Source organism: Dendrobates tinctorius, unplaced genomic scaffold (genome assembly GCF_039654945.1).
Source record: "Dendrobates tinctorius isolate UK_male_01 unplaced genomic scaffold, ASM3965494v1 ptg000071l, whole genome shotgun sequence".
Taxonomy (NCBI): Eukaryota; Metazoa; Chordata; class Amphibia; order Anura; family Dendrobatidae; genus Dendrobates; species Dendrobates tinctorius.
Window position 1 is genome coordinate 19,332,579 of NW_027361739.1, and position 14,248 is coordinate 19,346,826.

The 14,248-nt window shown below is 44.1% G+C and overlaps 1 protein-coding gene across 1 annotated transcript in view; it reads right to left on the reverse strand.

Annotated features, from left to right (window-relative positions):
- LOC141096125 (synaptonemal complex protein 2-like) overlaps positions 1-14,248 on the reverse strand; it is a 244,255-nt gene that overhangs the window by 80,964 nt on the left and 149,043 nt on the right. The window contains exon 13 of the mRNA XM_073582529.1: positions 12,776-12,854. Coding sequence (XP_073438630.1) covers positions 12,776-12,854 — 79 coding nt within the window. The remainder of the gene's footprint in view (positions 1-12,775; positions 12,855-14,248) is intronic.

Consider the following 14,248-nt stretch of genomic DNA (forward strand, 5'->3'; position numbering starts at 1 on the left):
CTCCTTTCCTGGTATGCATGGCCATCTCACCCCCCTATCATGGTATGCAAGCTAACCCTCACCCCCCTATCCTCGTATACATGGTCCTCTCACCCCCCTTTCCTGATATGCATGGTCCCCTCGCCACCTATCCTGGTATGTATGCTACCTCTCACATCCCTATCCTGATATCATGGTCTCCTCACCCCCTATACTGGTATGCATGCTACCTCTCACCCCTCTATCCTGATATGTATGGTCCTCTCACCCCTATTAAACTGCACACATACAAAAAAACATTTATTCTCCCCTTTTTTCCCTGTGCTCAAGCGCTGTCACGCCCTGCCGGAAGCTGGGGGAGGAGTGTGTGTGTGTGTGTGGGGGGGGGAGTAGTGTGGCGCCAGAGTACGCGCATGCCCATTCCGCGCTGTCCGGCGCCATATTGCTGAAGGCACACTGCAAATGTGTCTTCAGTAAAATGGCGCCGGATAGCGCTATGCGCATGCGCGATTCCGACACCGCTCTCCTGCCCCGGTCTCCGGCGAGAAGAGAAGCGCCGCGGCAACGCTCCTCCCGGTCAAGTATGTAATCCCCGCCGGCGGAGCCAATGAGCAGTGCCGCTCGGGATTTGGCGGGGGATTCAAATCCCGAGCGGCAACGCTCACAAAGTATAAAAATACGGTCCGTTTTAAATGGACGAGAATCGCAGAAATGTTCCCTGAACTGTTATCCCTATGTCATCTGTGTGCAATGCGAGGATGCGATTTTCTCGCATCTAAGCATCCATGTGACATCCGTATGGCATTCGTACGGCAAGATTTTCTCGCCGGCTTGCAAAATGGACATATAATGGATCCATGGCCTCAAATATTCGTGAAAACATATATACTCTACATACACTGCTCAAAAAAATAAAGGGAACACTTAAACAACAGAATATAACTCCAACTAAATCAAACTTCTGTGAAATCAAACTGTCCACTTAGGAAGTAACACTGATTAATTTCACATGCTGTTGTGCAAATGGAATAGACAACAGATGGAAATTATGGGCAATTATCATAACACCCTCAATCAATAAAGGAGTGGTTCTGCAGGTGGGGACCACAGACCACATCTCAGTACCAATGCTTTCTGGCTGATGTTTTGGTCACTTTAGAATGTTGGTTGTGCTTTCACACTCATGGTAGCATGAGACGGACTCTACAACCCACACAAGTGGCTCAGGTAGTGCAGCTCATCCAGGATGGCAAATCAAAGCTGTGGCAAGAAGGTTTGCTGTGTCTGTCAGTGTAGTGTCCAGAGGCTGGAGGCACTACCACGAGACAGGCCAATACACCAGGAGACGTGGAGGGGGCCGTGGGAGGGCAACAACCCAGGAGCAGGACCGCTACCTCCGCCTTTGAGCAAGGAGGAACAGGAGAAGCACTGCCAGAGCCCTGCAAAATGACCTCCAGCAGGCCATAAATGTGCATGTGTCTGCACAAACGGTTAGAAACCGACTCCATGAGGATGGTCTGAGTGCCCGGCGTCCACAGATGAGGGTTGCGCTCACAGCCCAATACCGTGCAGGACGCTTGTGTCAAGAACACCACACTGAACATGCTAACTGAGCCAGTGCGTGTGTCCTGAGTAAAGCGAAACAGTGCTCAAAGATACCTGTGGAGCGGCAGCAACCGAGTAGATGCGTACTTCAGAGCCGCAGGACCTGAAGCACGTGACTGCTAGAGGCATAGCCTAAACTCCACAGAGCTAGGAGCTGCAAGAGAATTCCTAGCAGAGTAATTGCAAGACAAAGTTACCAAGGGGCATAGACAGGGAGAATAGTCAGGACGTAGCCAATGAGTCACACACAGAGATAGCTGCAAGGTACCAAAGGGGCGAGCAGAGAGTAGTCAGGTCACAGGCAATGAGTCATACACGGATAATAACGCAGTACAAAATCAACAGGCAAACTCACAACGGGAAACAGAGCCGGGTCAGTACCATATAAACAAGCTATAGCAACAAACAGGCACACGGGGGGTCAGCACACTAGGCCAAAGGCAAAAGTATAACTGGCAGGGATTGAAGCTTCCCAGGGGTTTAAGAAGCTCTCCCAGAACCAGAAAGAGGCCACAATCATTAACCCCAAGTGTGCAGGTCAAAACCTGCACAGAGCTCCAGACATTAACCCCCGGTGTGCAGCTCAAAAACCTGCACTGGGATCATGACAGATGGTGCCACAGAACACCAGGATTGGCAAATTCGCCACCGGTGCCCTGTGCTCTTCGCAGATGAAAGCAGGTTCACACTGAGCACGTGACAATCTGACCATGCTGTGGAGAGCGATCTGCTGCCAGCAACATCCTTCAGCATGACCGGTTTAACAGTGGGTCAGTAATGGTGTGGGGTGGCTGTTATGAGTTCATTTTCCCCTTCACCATTGAGGTCTGATGAACTCCCTCTTCTGGTGAAGGAAGGTAGTGAGGCTGATTACCAAACACCTGAGCTGGTAGAGGATGACTGGGGGACGGGAATTGCTGACTGGATATAAGGCAGCCGACGCTCTTCTGCCTCGCTGGTGATTTCTCTGAGGGATTCTAGGAGACCAGTCTGATTCCTGCTCCTCAAAAGCTAAGTTTTCTGCCTTGCTTTTTGCATTTGTGTTTTGGTTTTATTTTGCCTTGCTTTTCTGGATTCTGCCATTTCCTGCTGGGGTGAGCTGAATTCCTTTGTGTCTTTTTGCTCTGTCTTCAGAAAATACCTGAGTACTGACATAGTCTTTTTGAAGCCTAGCGTCTTCAGGGCCTTTTTCCCTGTCAGTCTGTTGGCTCTTGTTTTGATAGGGTTTTTGGCGGATTGCAGACATCAGCTTTTCTATCCTGATCTATCTAGTTAGCTTGGGCCCCATCATTTGCTCAGTCTATCTTTCTATCTATGTTAGTGTTTTTTCTTCTTGCGACACCGTCATTATATGTTGGGGGCTGCCTATTGCTTTGGGGTCTGCTCTGGGGCAGTTTAGATTTCCCTTTCTGTCTTTAGGCTACGTAGTTCTCCTGCTGTGATCGAGGGGTCTAGGGCATCGTAGGAACCCCCCACGGCTACTGCTAGTTGTTGTTGATAGGTTCAGGGGTCTGCAATCCGATAGCTGCCAACTTCTCTGGTTTTCTGGACTTAGCTAGCATTTGTTTTTGCCTCCTACGGTGACTCGTTCATAACAGGTGGCATTTCTTTGGAAGGCTATACAGACCTCCATGTGCTCGCCAGAGGTAGCCTGACTGCCATTAGGTACCAAGATGAGATCCTAAGACCCCTTGTGAGACCATATGTTGGCCCTGGGTTCCTCCTAATGCAGGACAATGCCAGACCTCATGTGGCTGGAGTGTGTCAGCAGTTCCTGCAAGATGAAGGCATTGAAGCTATGACCAGAATCCGATTGAGCACATCTGGGACATCATGTCTCGCTCCATCCACCAACATGTTGCACCACATCACGAGATGTGACTGCTCTAACCAGCAGCCGGCAATACACTGACAGGAGCATCAGAGCTTCCCTAGTGTATAGTGCTGAGCTGCCGAACTATCTCAGGCATCGGTGGTGCTGTGAGATCATCGGGGTTCATCAACTGATGAACTCCGGTGAATTTTCTCATCGCAGTTCAGCGCTACACACTGCAGGAGTGATTACATGCTCCTGTGTCAGTGTAGCCGGCTGTCCATGAGAGCAGTCACATCAGTGATTGCTCTCATAGTCATTGAGGATCGTCGTGGGACATTATGGATTATCTTCTTGGCGGACATGTGAATAATGTTGTTTATTATTTAAAATTATTTACAGATATACAAAAGGGAAATGAAGAGGTGGAGTCTCTATGGGTGGAGATACAAGGAGGGAAAAGTAATAAAAACCTCATAGGGGTTTGTTATAAGCCACGAAATATAACAGAAACCACTGAAAATGTATTATTGAAACAAATAGACAAAGCAGCAAATCACAATGAGGTGATTATTATGGGGGACTTCAACTACCCCGACATAGACTGGGAAACTGAAACCTGCGTATCTCAGAAAGGAAACCAATTTCTGTCAGTGACCAAGGATAATTATCTGTCACAACTTATGCAGGGCCCAACTAGAGGGACAGCCCTTCTGGACTTAATTTTAAGCAACAGGCCAGATAGAATAACAGAAGTACGAGTCGATGGGCACCTAGGGAACAGTGACCACAATATAATACAATTCCACTTGTCCTTCAGTAAGGTGCCCTGGAAGGGGGTTACAAAACCGCTGAATTTCAGGAAAGCAAGGTTTGATCAGCTTAGAGAGGACCTTCGCCGAATTGATTGGGACAATGTCCTCAAAAATAGGAGCACAGAAAATAAATGGGAAATATTTAAATCAGTTTTACACACCCACTGCGATCTAGCCATAACGTACAGAAATAAAAGGGCTAGGAACAGGAGAACACCAATGTGGCTAAATAAGGATGTAAAAAGGGCAATAAATAACAAGAACAAGGCATTTAAGAAGCTAAAACAAGAAGGCAATGAAGAAGCATTAAAAAGTTATAGAGAAAAAAATAAAATGTGTAAAAAACAAATACATTTAGCAAAAGTGGAAACTGAGAGACTCATTGCTAAGGAGAGTAAAACAAACCCCAAACTATTCTTTAATTATATAAACAGTAAAATTATTAAAATTGATGGTGTCGGCCCTTTAAAGAACCATGAGGGTGAAATCATAGAGAGCGATGTGGGAAAAGCAAATGTTTTAAATACTTTTTTCTCAACAGTGTTCACACAGGAAAAGGATTTGCCAGGGGAAATGCAGAGCGATAATGTAAACTCCCCATTAAGTTAGTATTACGACTAGTTCTCATTTCAATGCCATAACACCCCCCCCCCCCCCGGACGTTCTTTTCAGAATATCTAGAAAACCACGCAAACTAGTGACAGAAAGTAAGTTACTTATTGTCATAATTCTGCAGCCCAGATATGTACTGAGATTATGTGAAAAGCCCGGACAACCCCTTTAATGACCAGGCTAATTTTTACAATTCTGACCACTGTCCCTTTATGAGGTAATAAATCTGGAACGCTTCCATGGATCCCGGGAATTATGACAATGTTTTCTCGTGACATATTGTACTTCATGATAGTGGTAAAATTTCTTTGATGACTTGCGTTTACTTGTGAAAAAAATGGTAATTTGGCGAAAATTTCGCTATTTTCCAACTTTGAATTTTCATGATCTTAAAAGAGAAATATGTCACACAAAATAGTTATTAAATAACATTTCACACATGTTTACTTTACATCAAAACAATTTTTGAACCACAATTTTTTTTGTTAGGAATATAAGGGTTAAAAGTTGACCAGCGAATTCTCATTTTTACAACACCATTTTTTTTTTTTTTTAGGGACATCACATTTGAAGTCACTGACGGGTCTATATGATAGAAAATACCCAAAAATGACACCATTCTAAAAATTGCACCCCTGAAGGTGCTCACATTCAAGAAGTTTATTAACCCTTCAGGTGCTTCACAGGAATTTTTGGAATGTAAAAAAAAAAAAAATAAATAAAAAAAATAAAAAGAACAGTTAACTTTTTTTTCACAAAAAATTTACTTCAGATCCAATTAGTTTTATTTTACCAAGGGTAACAGGAGAAACTGGACCCCAAAAGTTGTCCAATTTGACCTGTGTACGCTGATATATGCAGATAAACCACTTTTTGGGTGCACGACAGGGTTCAGAATGGAAGGAGGGCCGTTTGACTTTTTCAAATTAAAATTGACAGGAATTGAGATCGGACGCCATGTCGCGTTTGGAAAGCCCCTAATGTGCCTAAATAGTGGAAACCCCCTACAAGTGACCCCATTTTGGAAACTAGAACCCCTAAGGAACTTATCTAGATGTGTGGTGAGAACTTTGTACAATGTATAATGCCCAGGCGTGAGAATAAAAAATCCTATTTTTTGCCCGCAAAAAAGATCTTTTAGTCCCCAATTTTTTATTTTCCCAAGGGTAACAGGAGAAATTTGACCCCAAAAGTTGTTGCCCAAAGTAAGCTGGTATCCCATATGTGGGAGAAAACTACTGTTTGGGCACACGTCGGGGATCGCAAGGGAAGTGGTGACATTTTGTAATGCAGACTTTGATGGAATTGTCTGCGGGCGTCATATTCCGTTTGCAGAGTTCCTGATGTGCCTAAACAGTAGAAAACCCCACAAGTGACATCATTTTGGAAACTAGACCCCCAAGGAACTTATCTAGATATGTCCTCTTTTTGGAAGCAATCTACTATTTCCTGTAAATCTAATTAAATTAATAGTGCAAGGAGGTGTGGTACAATTTGAAGCAATCTTTCATACACAGGCCAGGTTTTTCGAGGCAGGTGTCGCATTGATAAATTATGTCCTTGCGTATTCCCCTTTTGTAACACACTTGGCACCTTTTTTGCGGCTTATCTTTTCTATCAGTTGGAGGAACCCACCCCCGGGAAATGCTGACCTGGTACGAAACGAGCACCTCCAGTTCCGGAAGTAATGGGGCCCGCTCCTTCCTGAGTTACAAATATCAGGGCCTTAACCACTACCTCCTGGAACTAAAGGTACGACGTATCAGTGTGGCGTGCAGATCGTGACAGCAGGAAAGCATTGAGCATTGCCATTTGTACGATGTGCATGGCCAGTTTTTTTGTACCACACCTTGGCCTTTCACAAAGCACTGTACAGTTGGAGGAGTTGATCAGAGATCAACGCCCCCATGTTTTTGTTACACCCCAGTACACAGTCCGGTTTGATGACTTGTGTAGAGTTACCTCGTACAGTTCTGAAGGCGCTGCCATCACTGTGTATGGTGGTCAAGAAAAGGACATCCCTCTTGTCCTTGACCACCAGTAGGTGGTCACTATGTTGCGCTCTGTTGTCACTCCTTCTGAGCATCTGCCCAAGTAGCGCTTTTTGAGAGGCCTCTATGATTTTTGCGGACAGTACCGCAGGCTGCGGTACCTCGCGCAGAGAGGGATTTGAAAAGTGGGATGCTGGTATAAAAGTTAGCAGTGTAGAGGTGATAACCTTTATCCAGTAGTGGGTCCACCAAATCCCACACAGTTTTCCCACTCACTCCTAGGACAGGGGGACATTCAGGGGGTTCAATCCTGGTGTCCTTCCCTTGGTAAACTCTAAACCTGTGGGTGTACCCTGAGGTACTCTCACACAGTTTATAGTTTAATTCCGTACCTGGCCCTCTTGGTGGGCAGGTACTGATGGAATCTGAGCTTTCCCTTAAAATGAACTAAGGACTAATCCACGCAGATGTCTCTTTGGGGCACGTACACTTCAGCAAACTTTTTGTTGAAGTGTTCGATGACCGGCCGAACTTTGATCAGACGGTCAAAGTTGGGATCATCTCGTGGGGAACACTGTGCATTATTGGTATAATGCAGGAATTTGTGGATGGCCTCAAAACGCGTCCGGGCCATGACCATTCGGAACACTGGAGTGCTGTATAAAATATCAACACTCCAATATTGCCGAAGTTCTGGCTTCTTCAGAATCCCCATGTGAAGGACCAGGTCCCAAAACTGCATCATTTCAACTGCGTCTACATGAGACCAGTTAGAATATGATGGACCGGGGTTTTGCACCAAAAATTGACGAGCATATAAATTAGTTTGGCCCACCATGAGGTTAACAAATTTCTCAGAGAAAATTACTTTGAAAAAGTCTATTTCTGTGAGGCCGGTGGTGTCAAACTTGATTCCTGATTCTGACACAAAATCAGGAATCAGTGGCTCGTAATTTTCGGGGGGCGAAGTCTATACAGGGTCTGCAATGGGGTGTGCTGGTTCAGCTTCTGGAACGGTGGGCACTGTCTCATCTTTTGTCCTGGGGCGTCTGCGTGGCGGTTCCGCAGGACCCGAGGAGGAAGATGAGGAGGAGGATGAAGAATCCAAAAGCATATGCCAAGTCAAGGAAAGCATATGCCTCTTCCAATGAATAGCGCTGTTGGGAGGAACGTGATGAGCAGGAAATTTTTTTTGTGTGAATATGATGCTTTGTGTGTACTTTATTTATAACTGTATGTGTGTGTGGGGGGGGATAGTGATTGGTGTAAACTTTTATCTGAAAAGAAAAGTTAAAAGGAAAAAAGCAAATAGGGAGAAAAAAATGCCTGTGAAAAGAAAATTGTAAAACAGCAGGCACGTTCTCTGATAAATGAACTGCGTCACTTATCTAAGTTTGGTGGCTGCTGGATGTGTGCACGGAGGTGGCGCAAAGGGGGGTAAAAAAAAAAAAAAAGGAAAAAGGCAGGCACGAGCTCTGATAAGTGAACTGCATCACTTATCAAAGTTCAGCGGCTGCTGGATGTGGCGCAAATGGGTGTGAAAAAGAAAAACGAGCACGAGTGTTGATCGGTGAACTGCGTCACCAATCAACGCTTGGCGGCTGCTAAATGTGCGCAAAGGGGGTGGAGGGGGGTAAAAAGAGGAGGAAAGGGAAGGGGGGATTGGGGTGGATGAAGAAAGATCGGACAGGGATCAACACTTACGGTTGTAGTCTCTCTTCTTTCTTTTTGTCTTCAGCAGGGACTGTGGTGACACAGGCTTCTGTGGCACCACAAGTCCCAGCACAGGAGGAGATCTGGCAGTTTGACTGCTCTGCAGGAATCCTCAGCTAGTGTGAGGACCTGCAGAGCAGTCACACACATGTTAGAGACAGGTGACAGACAGGTGACAGAGCGGTCATACGGGAGAGAAAACACCCATGCTTGGGGGTTCCTCTGAAGGAGCGAGATTTCTATGCTCACATGTTGCTCCTCTGTGCCTGAGGAAACCAGACGTAACCTAAAGTACAGTTTACAGGCCTCCCGCAACACAGCAAACTTGTCACCCCCCCCCCCCCCCAGAGAACCTGTCAAGCAAAGCGATCTTGGGCTCCACTATGGTTTGCCTAAGAGACGATATTCCCACATTAGATGTATTAAGGTGCTGCAAAACAACCGTGCGTAAATTTGCTACCTCCAGACAGTTTCCCCGTCAGAGCAGTGATTGGATACATCATTAATCAGAAAAAATGGTTATGGTCAGAGCTAATTTCACGACACAGCTGTCGGGTGACCCAGGACCAGGGGCTCCTTCCCTGTCCCTAACACTAGGGGGCGCCCTAGCTCACCTTACTCCCCGGGATACTTAGGAAGGTGAAGATGCCAGGGCCTCCACCCTTGCCTTATCCCCTGAGTTAGTCCTCCATCTGTTATCTTCCCCCACCCAGGTTGGTGCACCATAGTACACCAATCCGACAAACAAGGCAACACAAACAAGAGTTAACAGAAGACTCCAGATATACAAAATATTCACTCACATATAACAGAGGAATGCACCGGGGCATTGACGTAGGAGAATAAACCAAAACACAAAGATAGGGAATGACCACACATACAAATCAAGCAACAGTCACTGATAACCCCTCCTTCTTATATGAATTCCTCATCATCCTTTAGCCATGCAGCAAGTTCTAGCTCTGACAAGGATTTGTATCAAAGCCCAGATTATAAAGGGGAAAGGAGTGGCTAACCAAGCTCAGCTGTGAGCACAGGGATTTCCAACATGGCTGATTAACGCATGTTCTGCCAGAAGGAATAAACATCATTAAAATGAAGAAGTGCTTCTTTTCAGTGAATGCTGCGGTAGGAGCAGATGAGGCGGTCTTCTGGCTCCACACTGTCACAATAACCCCATGACAGATCACAGACAGGTGCATACGCCTGTCCACATCCAATGTGGGCAATCTCACATTAAAATGAACTAGGTGTGGATCCCACAGCACTTGTCCATGCCTTTGGCTTAATATAGAAGTATACCAGCAGCATCCAGCCATAGTTAAGACTGCATAGCAGTTTGTATGTTCTATTTTTAGTCACCCTACTCTTACAGAGACAGTGCCAGAATACAATTATGTTTTAGACACAATACTCTTACACACACAGCTGCAGAGTACACAGAGAGGCTTTTTGGTGTGGTACACCAAGAGGCTTTTTAGCACAGTACACGCAGAGGCAGGGTTTCAGAGGCTTAAAGGCAAAGTGCTTTTTTAGTCACAGCTACAACTCTTACAGATACAGCGGTAGAGTAAAAAGAATTTCCAGACACACTACTCTCAAAAAGTCAGCTGCAAAGTAGAGCAATTTTTTGAAACACTACTTGTATAGACACAGCAATAGAATAAAATTAATTTAGCTGCAGAGCTGATTTTTTTTAGACACACTACTCACAAAAACCAAGGCAGAGTACACTTATTTTTTACACACACTACTTGCAAAAAAAGATACAAGAGAACACAGAATAACAGATTTGCAAAAATTCTCTGCAGCCAAAAATATGGCAGTGATCAGCAAGTGCTGGAGAATAAACACAGGGTATTTAGTCGATACGTTTTTTTGCAAAAAAATGTATACTAAGCTGCCTCACCAACGTCAAGGTAACCCGTGTCAAAGCAGTCCCTATCTAATGTATTTAAAAACCTGAACATCTGAACAGTGTCTAATATGAACAGGATTTAGACAGGCCCCATGCTAAGCAAGGAGAAAACGGATTAAAAACACATGTGAAATGCACAAATGTGAACACGTCGGTCAGACAGCGCTCACACCACCCATTAACTAAGATACAAGAGAACACAGAATAACAGATTTGCAAAAATTCTCTGCAGCCAAATATATGGCAGTGATCAGCAAGTGCTGGAGAATAAACACAGGGTATTTAGTCGATACGTTTTTTTTGCAAAAAAATGTATACTAAGCTGCCTCACCAACGTCTGTTATTCTATGTTTTCTTGTATCTTAGTTAATGGGTGGTGTGAGCGCTGTCTGACCGACGTGTTCACATTTGTGCATTTCACATGTGTTTTTAATCCATTTTTTCCTTGCTTAGCATGGTTTGGGAGACCCCACCCCTCTCCTGTGTGATGTGCGCAAAGGAGCTGTCTCAGACCACAAGCCCATACTGTGGAGCGGCCTGTCTAAATCCTGTTCATATTAGACACTGTTCAGATGTTCAGGTTTTTAAATACATTAGATAGGGACTGCTTTGACACGGGTTACCTTGACGTTGGTGAGGCAGCTTAGTATACATTTTTTTGCAAAAAAACGTATCGACTAAATACCCTGTGTTTATTCTCCAGCACTTGCTAATCACTGCCATATTTTTGGCTGCAGAGAATTTTTGCAAATTTGTTATTCTATCTCAGAATAGAGACCAGGTCAATGCCACACAGAGTTCTAGCAGCAGACACATCTCTACAACAACTGTTAAGAGGAGACTTTGTGCAGCAGGCCTTCATGGTAAAATAGCTGCTAGGAAACCACTGCTAAGGACAGGCCACAAGCAGAAGAGACTTGTTTGGGCTAGAGAACACAAGGAATGGACATTAGACCAGTGGAAATCTGTGCTTTGGTCGGAGTAGTCCAAATTTGAGATCTTTGGTTCCAACCACCATGTCTTTGTGCGACGCAGAAAAGGTGAACGGATGGACTCTACATGCCTGGTTCCCACCGTGAAGCATGGAGGAGGAGGTGTGATGGTGTGGGGGTGCTTTGCTGGCGATACTGTTGGGGATTTATTCAAAATTGAAGGCATACTGAACCAGCATGGCTACCACAGCATCTTGCAGCGGCATGCTATTCCATCCGGTTTGTGTTTAGTTGGACCATCATTATTTTTCAACAGGACAATGGCCTCAAACACACCTCCAGGCTGTGTAAGGGCTATTTGACCAAGAAGGAGAGTGATGGGGTGCTACGCCAGATGACCTGGCCTCCACAGTCACCAGACCTGAACCCAATCGAGATGGTTTGGGGTGAGATGGACTGCAGCGTGAAGGCAAAAGGGCCAACAAGTGCTAAGCATCTCTGGGAACTCCTTCAAGACTGTTGGAAGACCATTTCTGGTGACTACCACTTGAAGCTCATCAAGAGAATGCCAAGAGTGTGCAAAGCAGTAATCAAAGCAAAAGGTGGCTACTTTGAAGAATCTAGAATATAAGACATATTTTCAGTTGTTTCACACTTTAATCATATAATTCCACATGTGTTAATTCATTGTTTTGATGCCTTCAGAATGATTCTACAATTTTCATAGTCATGAAAATAAAGAAAACTCTTTGAATGAGGTGTGTCCAAACTTTGGTCTGTACCGTATACATGTACATGTATACAGTGTACTACATATTTACAATTTATTACAGTTTTTTGTGTTCTAAAGTTGTATTCGAATAAATAGATATTATGTTCTATCTAAATATCTTGATTATTGGATCATAGAAATGATTAAATGTCTGATGTTCACATTGTACTACAATAAATTTTTCACTTAAATGTAAGCAATATATGTGGGAGTCGGAGTCGTGGAGGCGGTGTAAGGGAAATTGAGGAGTCGGAGTCGCAGGTTTGGCTTACCGACTCCACAGCCCTGATTGGCTGTGCTGGCGAGACTAACTGGTAGCCCGAACAGGAAACTTGACATACAGTAAAATGTCTGTGTTCTGTACTCATACGAATCCCGAATTTACTGGTTCGTTCATCCCAATTGTCTAATCATCAACAACCCACTACAAATAAGAACTGGCAATGCAATTAGGTGGTCCAGCTGTTGGCAAACATCTGATCTTACTTGAAGAAACTACAGATAGTCAAAGCCAAAAAACACGCACTGCAGGAAAAATGTGGTACTACGCAGCACCAATAACTCAAGTCTTCCAGAATGGGGCATTACAAATAAGGCAATAGCTTTTAAACATTATTTTACTTACTTCAGAATTAAAAATCTTTTCCTCATTGTCCGTGCTGCGAGAAACATTAGCTTCAAATGAAGCCTTCAGACAGTGAACCCTATACGATTAATCATAAATTAGAGAAATGCAGTATAAAAAGATTCTATTGTTAAAAAGGCAGTAAATAGTGAGGGTAGTGCAATTAGGCATATATGACATGTGGGGGAAGAAAAAATGTAATCAACAATCATAAATTGTAATTAACATCACACCCACATGTACACCCAAGGACTGTGAATGACCAGTTGTAATTATATGCAAAGCACAGGGGAGAGGACGAATTCAAAAATACAACTAACGGTCATACAGGGACCCCTCGTTTTTCCACCTGCCAGCTGCTATTTTGTCCAGGCAATTATAATGTTTATATGAATCTATATTTTTGATTGTTTCCTGGTTTACTATCATCCAATTTGCTACTTGTGCGCCTACTAATGGTCACTTTACTCATTCTATCTTGTTACCGTTAGTTGCCTATGTTATTGAGCAATATATATCACTGCTAAGTAATCATATGCGCTATTTAGTGCAGTATTGGCAATTATTTATGATAGTGAGCAACATATACCACTGCCTATGTAATCATATGCGTTATTCAGTGCAGCATTGGCAATTGTTTATGATAGTGAGCAATACAGTGGGGAAAAAAAGTATTTAGTCAGTCAGCAATAGTGCAAGTTCCACCACTTAAAAAGATGAGAGGCGTCTGTAATTTACATCATAGGTAGACCTCAACTATGGGAGACAAACTGAGAAAAAAAAATCCAGAAAATCACATTGTCTGTTTTTTTTTCATTTTATTTGCATATTATGGTGGAAAATAAGTATTTGGTCAGAAACAAAATTTCATCTCAATACTTTGTGATATATCCTTTGTTGGCAATGACAGAGGTCAAACGTTTTCTGTAAGTCTTCACAAGGTTGCCACACACTGTTGTTGGTATGTTGGCCCATTCCTCCATGCAGATCTCCTCTAGAGCAGTGATGTTTTTGGCTTTTCGCTTGGCAACACGGACTTTCAACTCCCTCCAAAGGTTTTCTATAGGGTTGAGATCTGGAGACTGGCTAGGCCACTCCAGGACCTTGAAATGCTTCTTACGAAGCCACTCCTTCGTTGCCCTGGCGGTGTGCTTTGGATCATTGTCATGTTGAAAGACCCAGCCACGTTTCATCTTCAATGCCCTTGCTGATGGAAGGAGGTTTGCACTCAAAATTTCACGATACATGGCCCCATTCATTCTCTCATGTACCCGGATCAGTCGTCCTGGCCCCTTTGCAGAGAAACAGCCCCAAAGCATGATGTTTCCACCACCATGCTTTACAGTAGGTATGGTGTTTGATGGATGCAACTCAGTATTCTTTTTCCTCCAAACACGACAAGTTGTGTTTCTACCAAACAGTTCCAGTTTGGTTTCATCAGACCATAGGACATTCTCCCAAAACTCCTCTGGA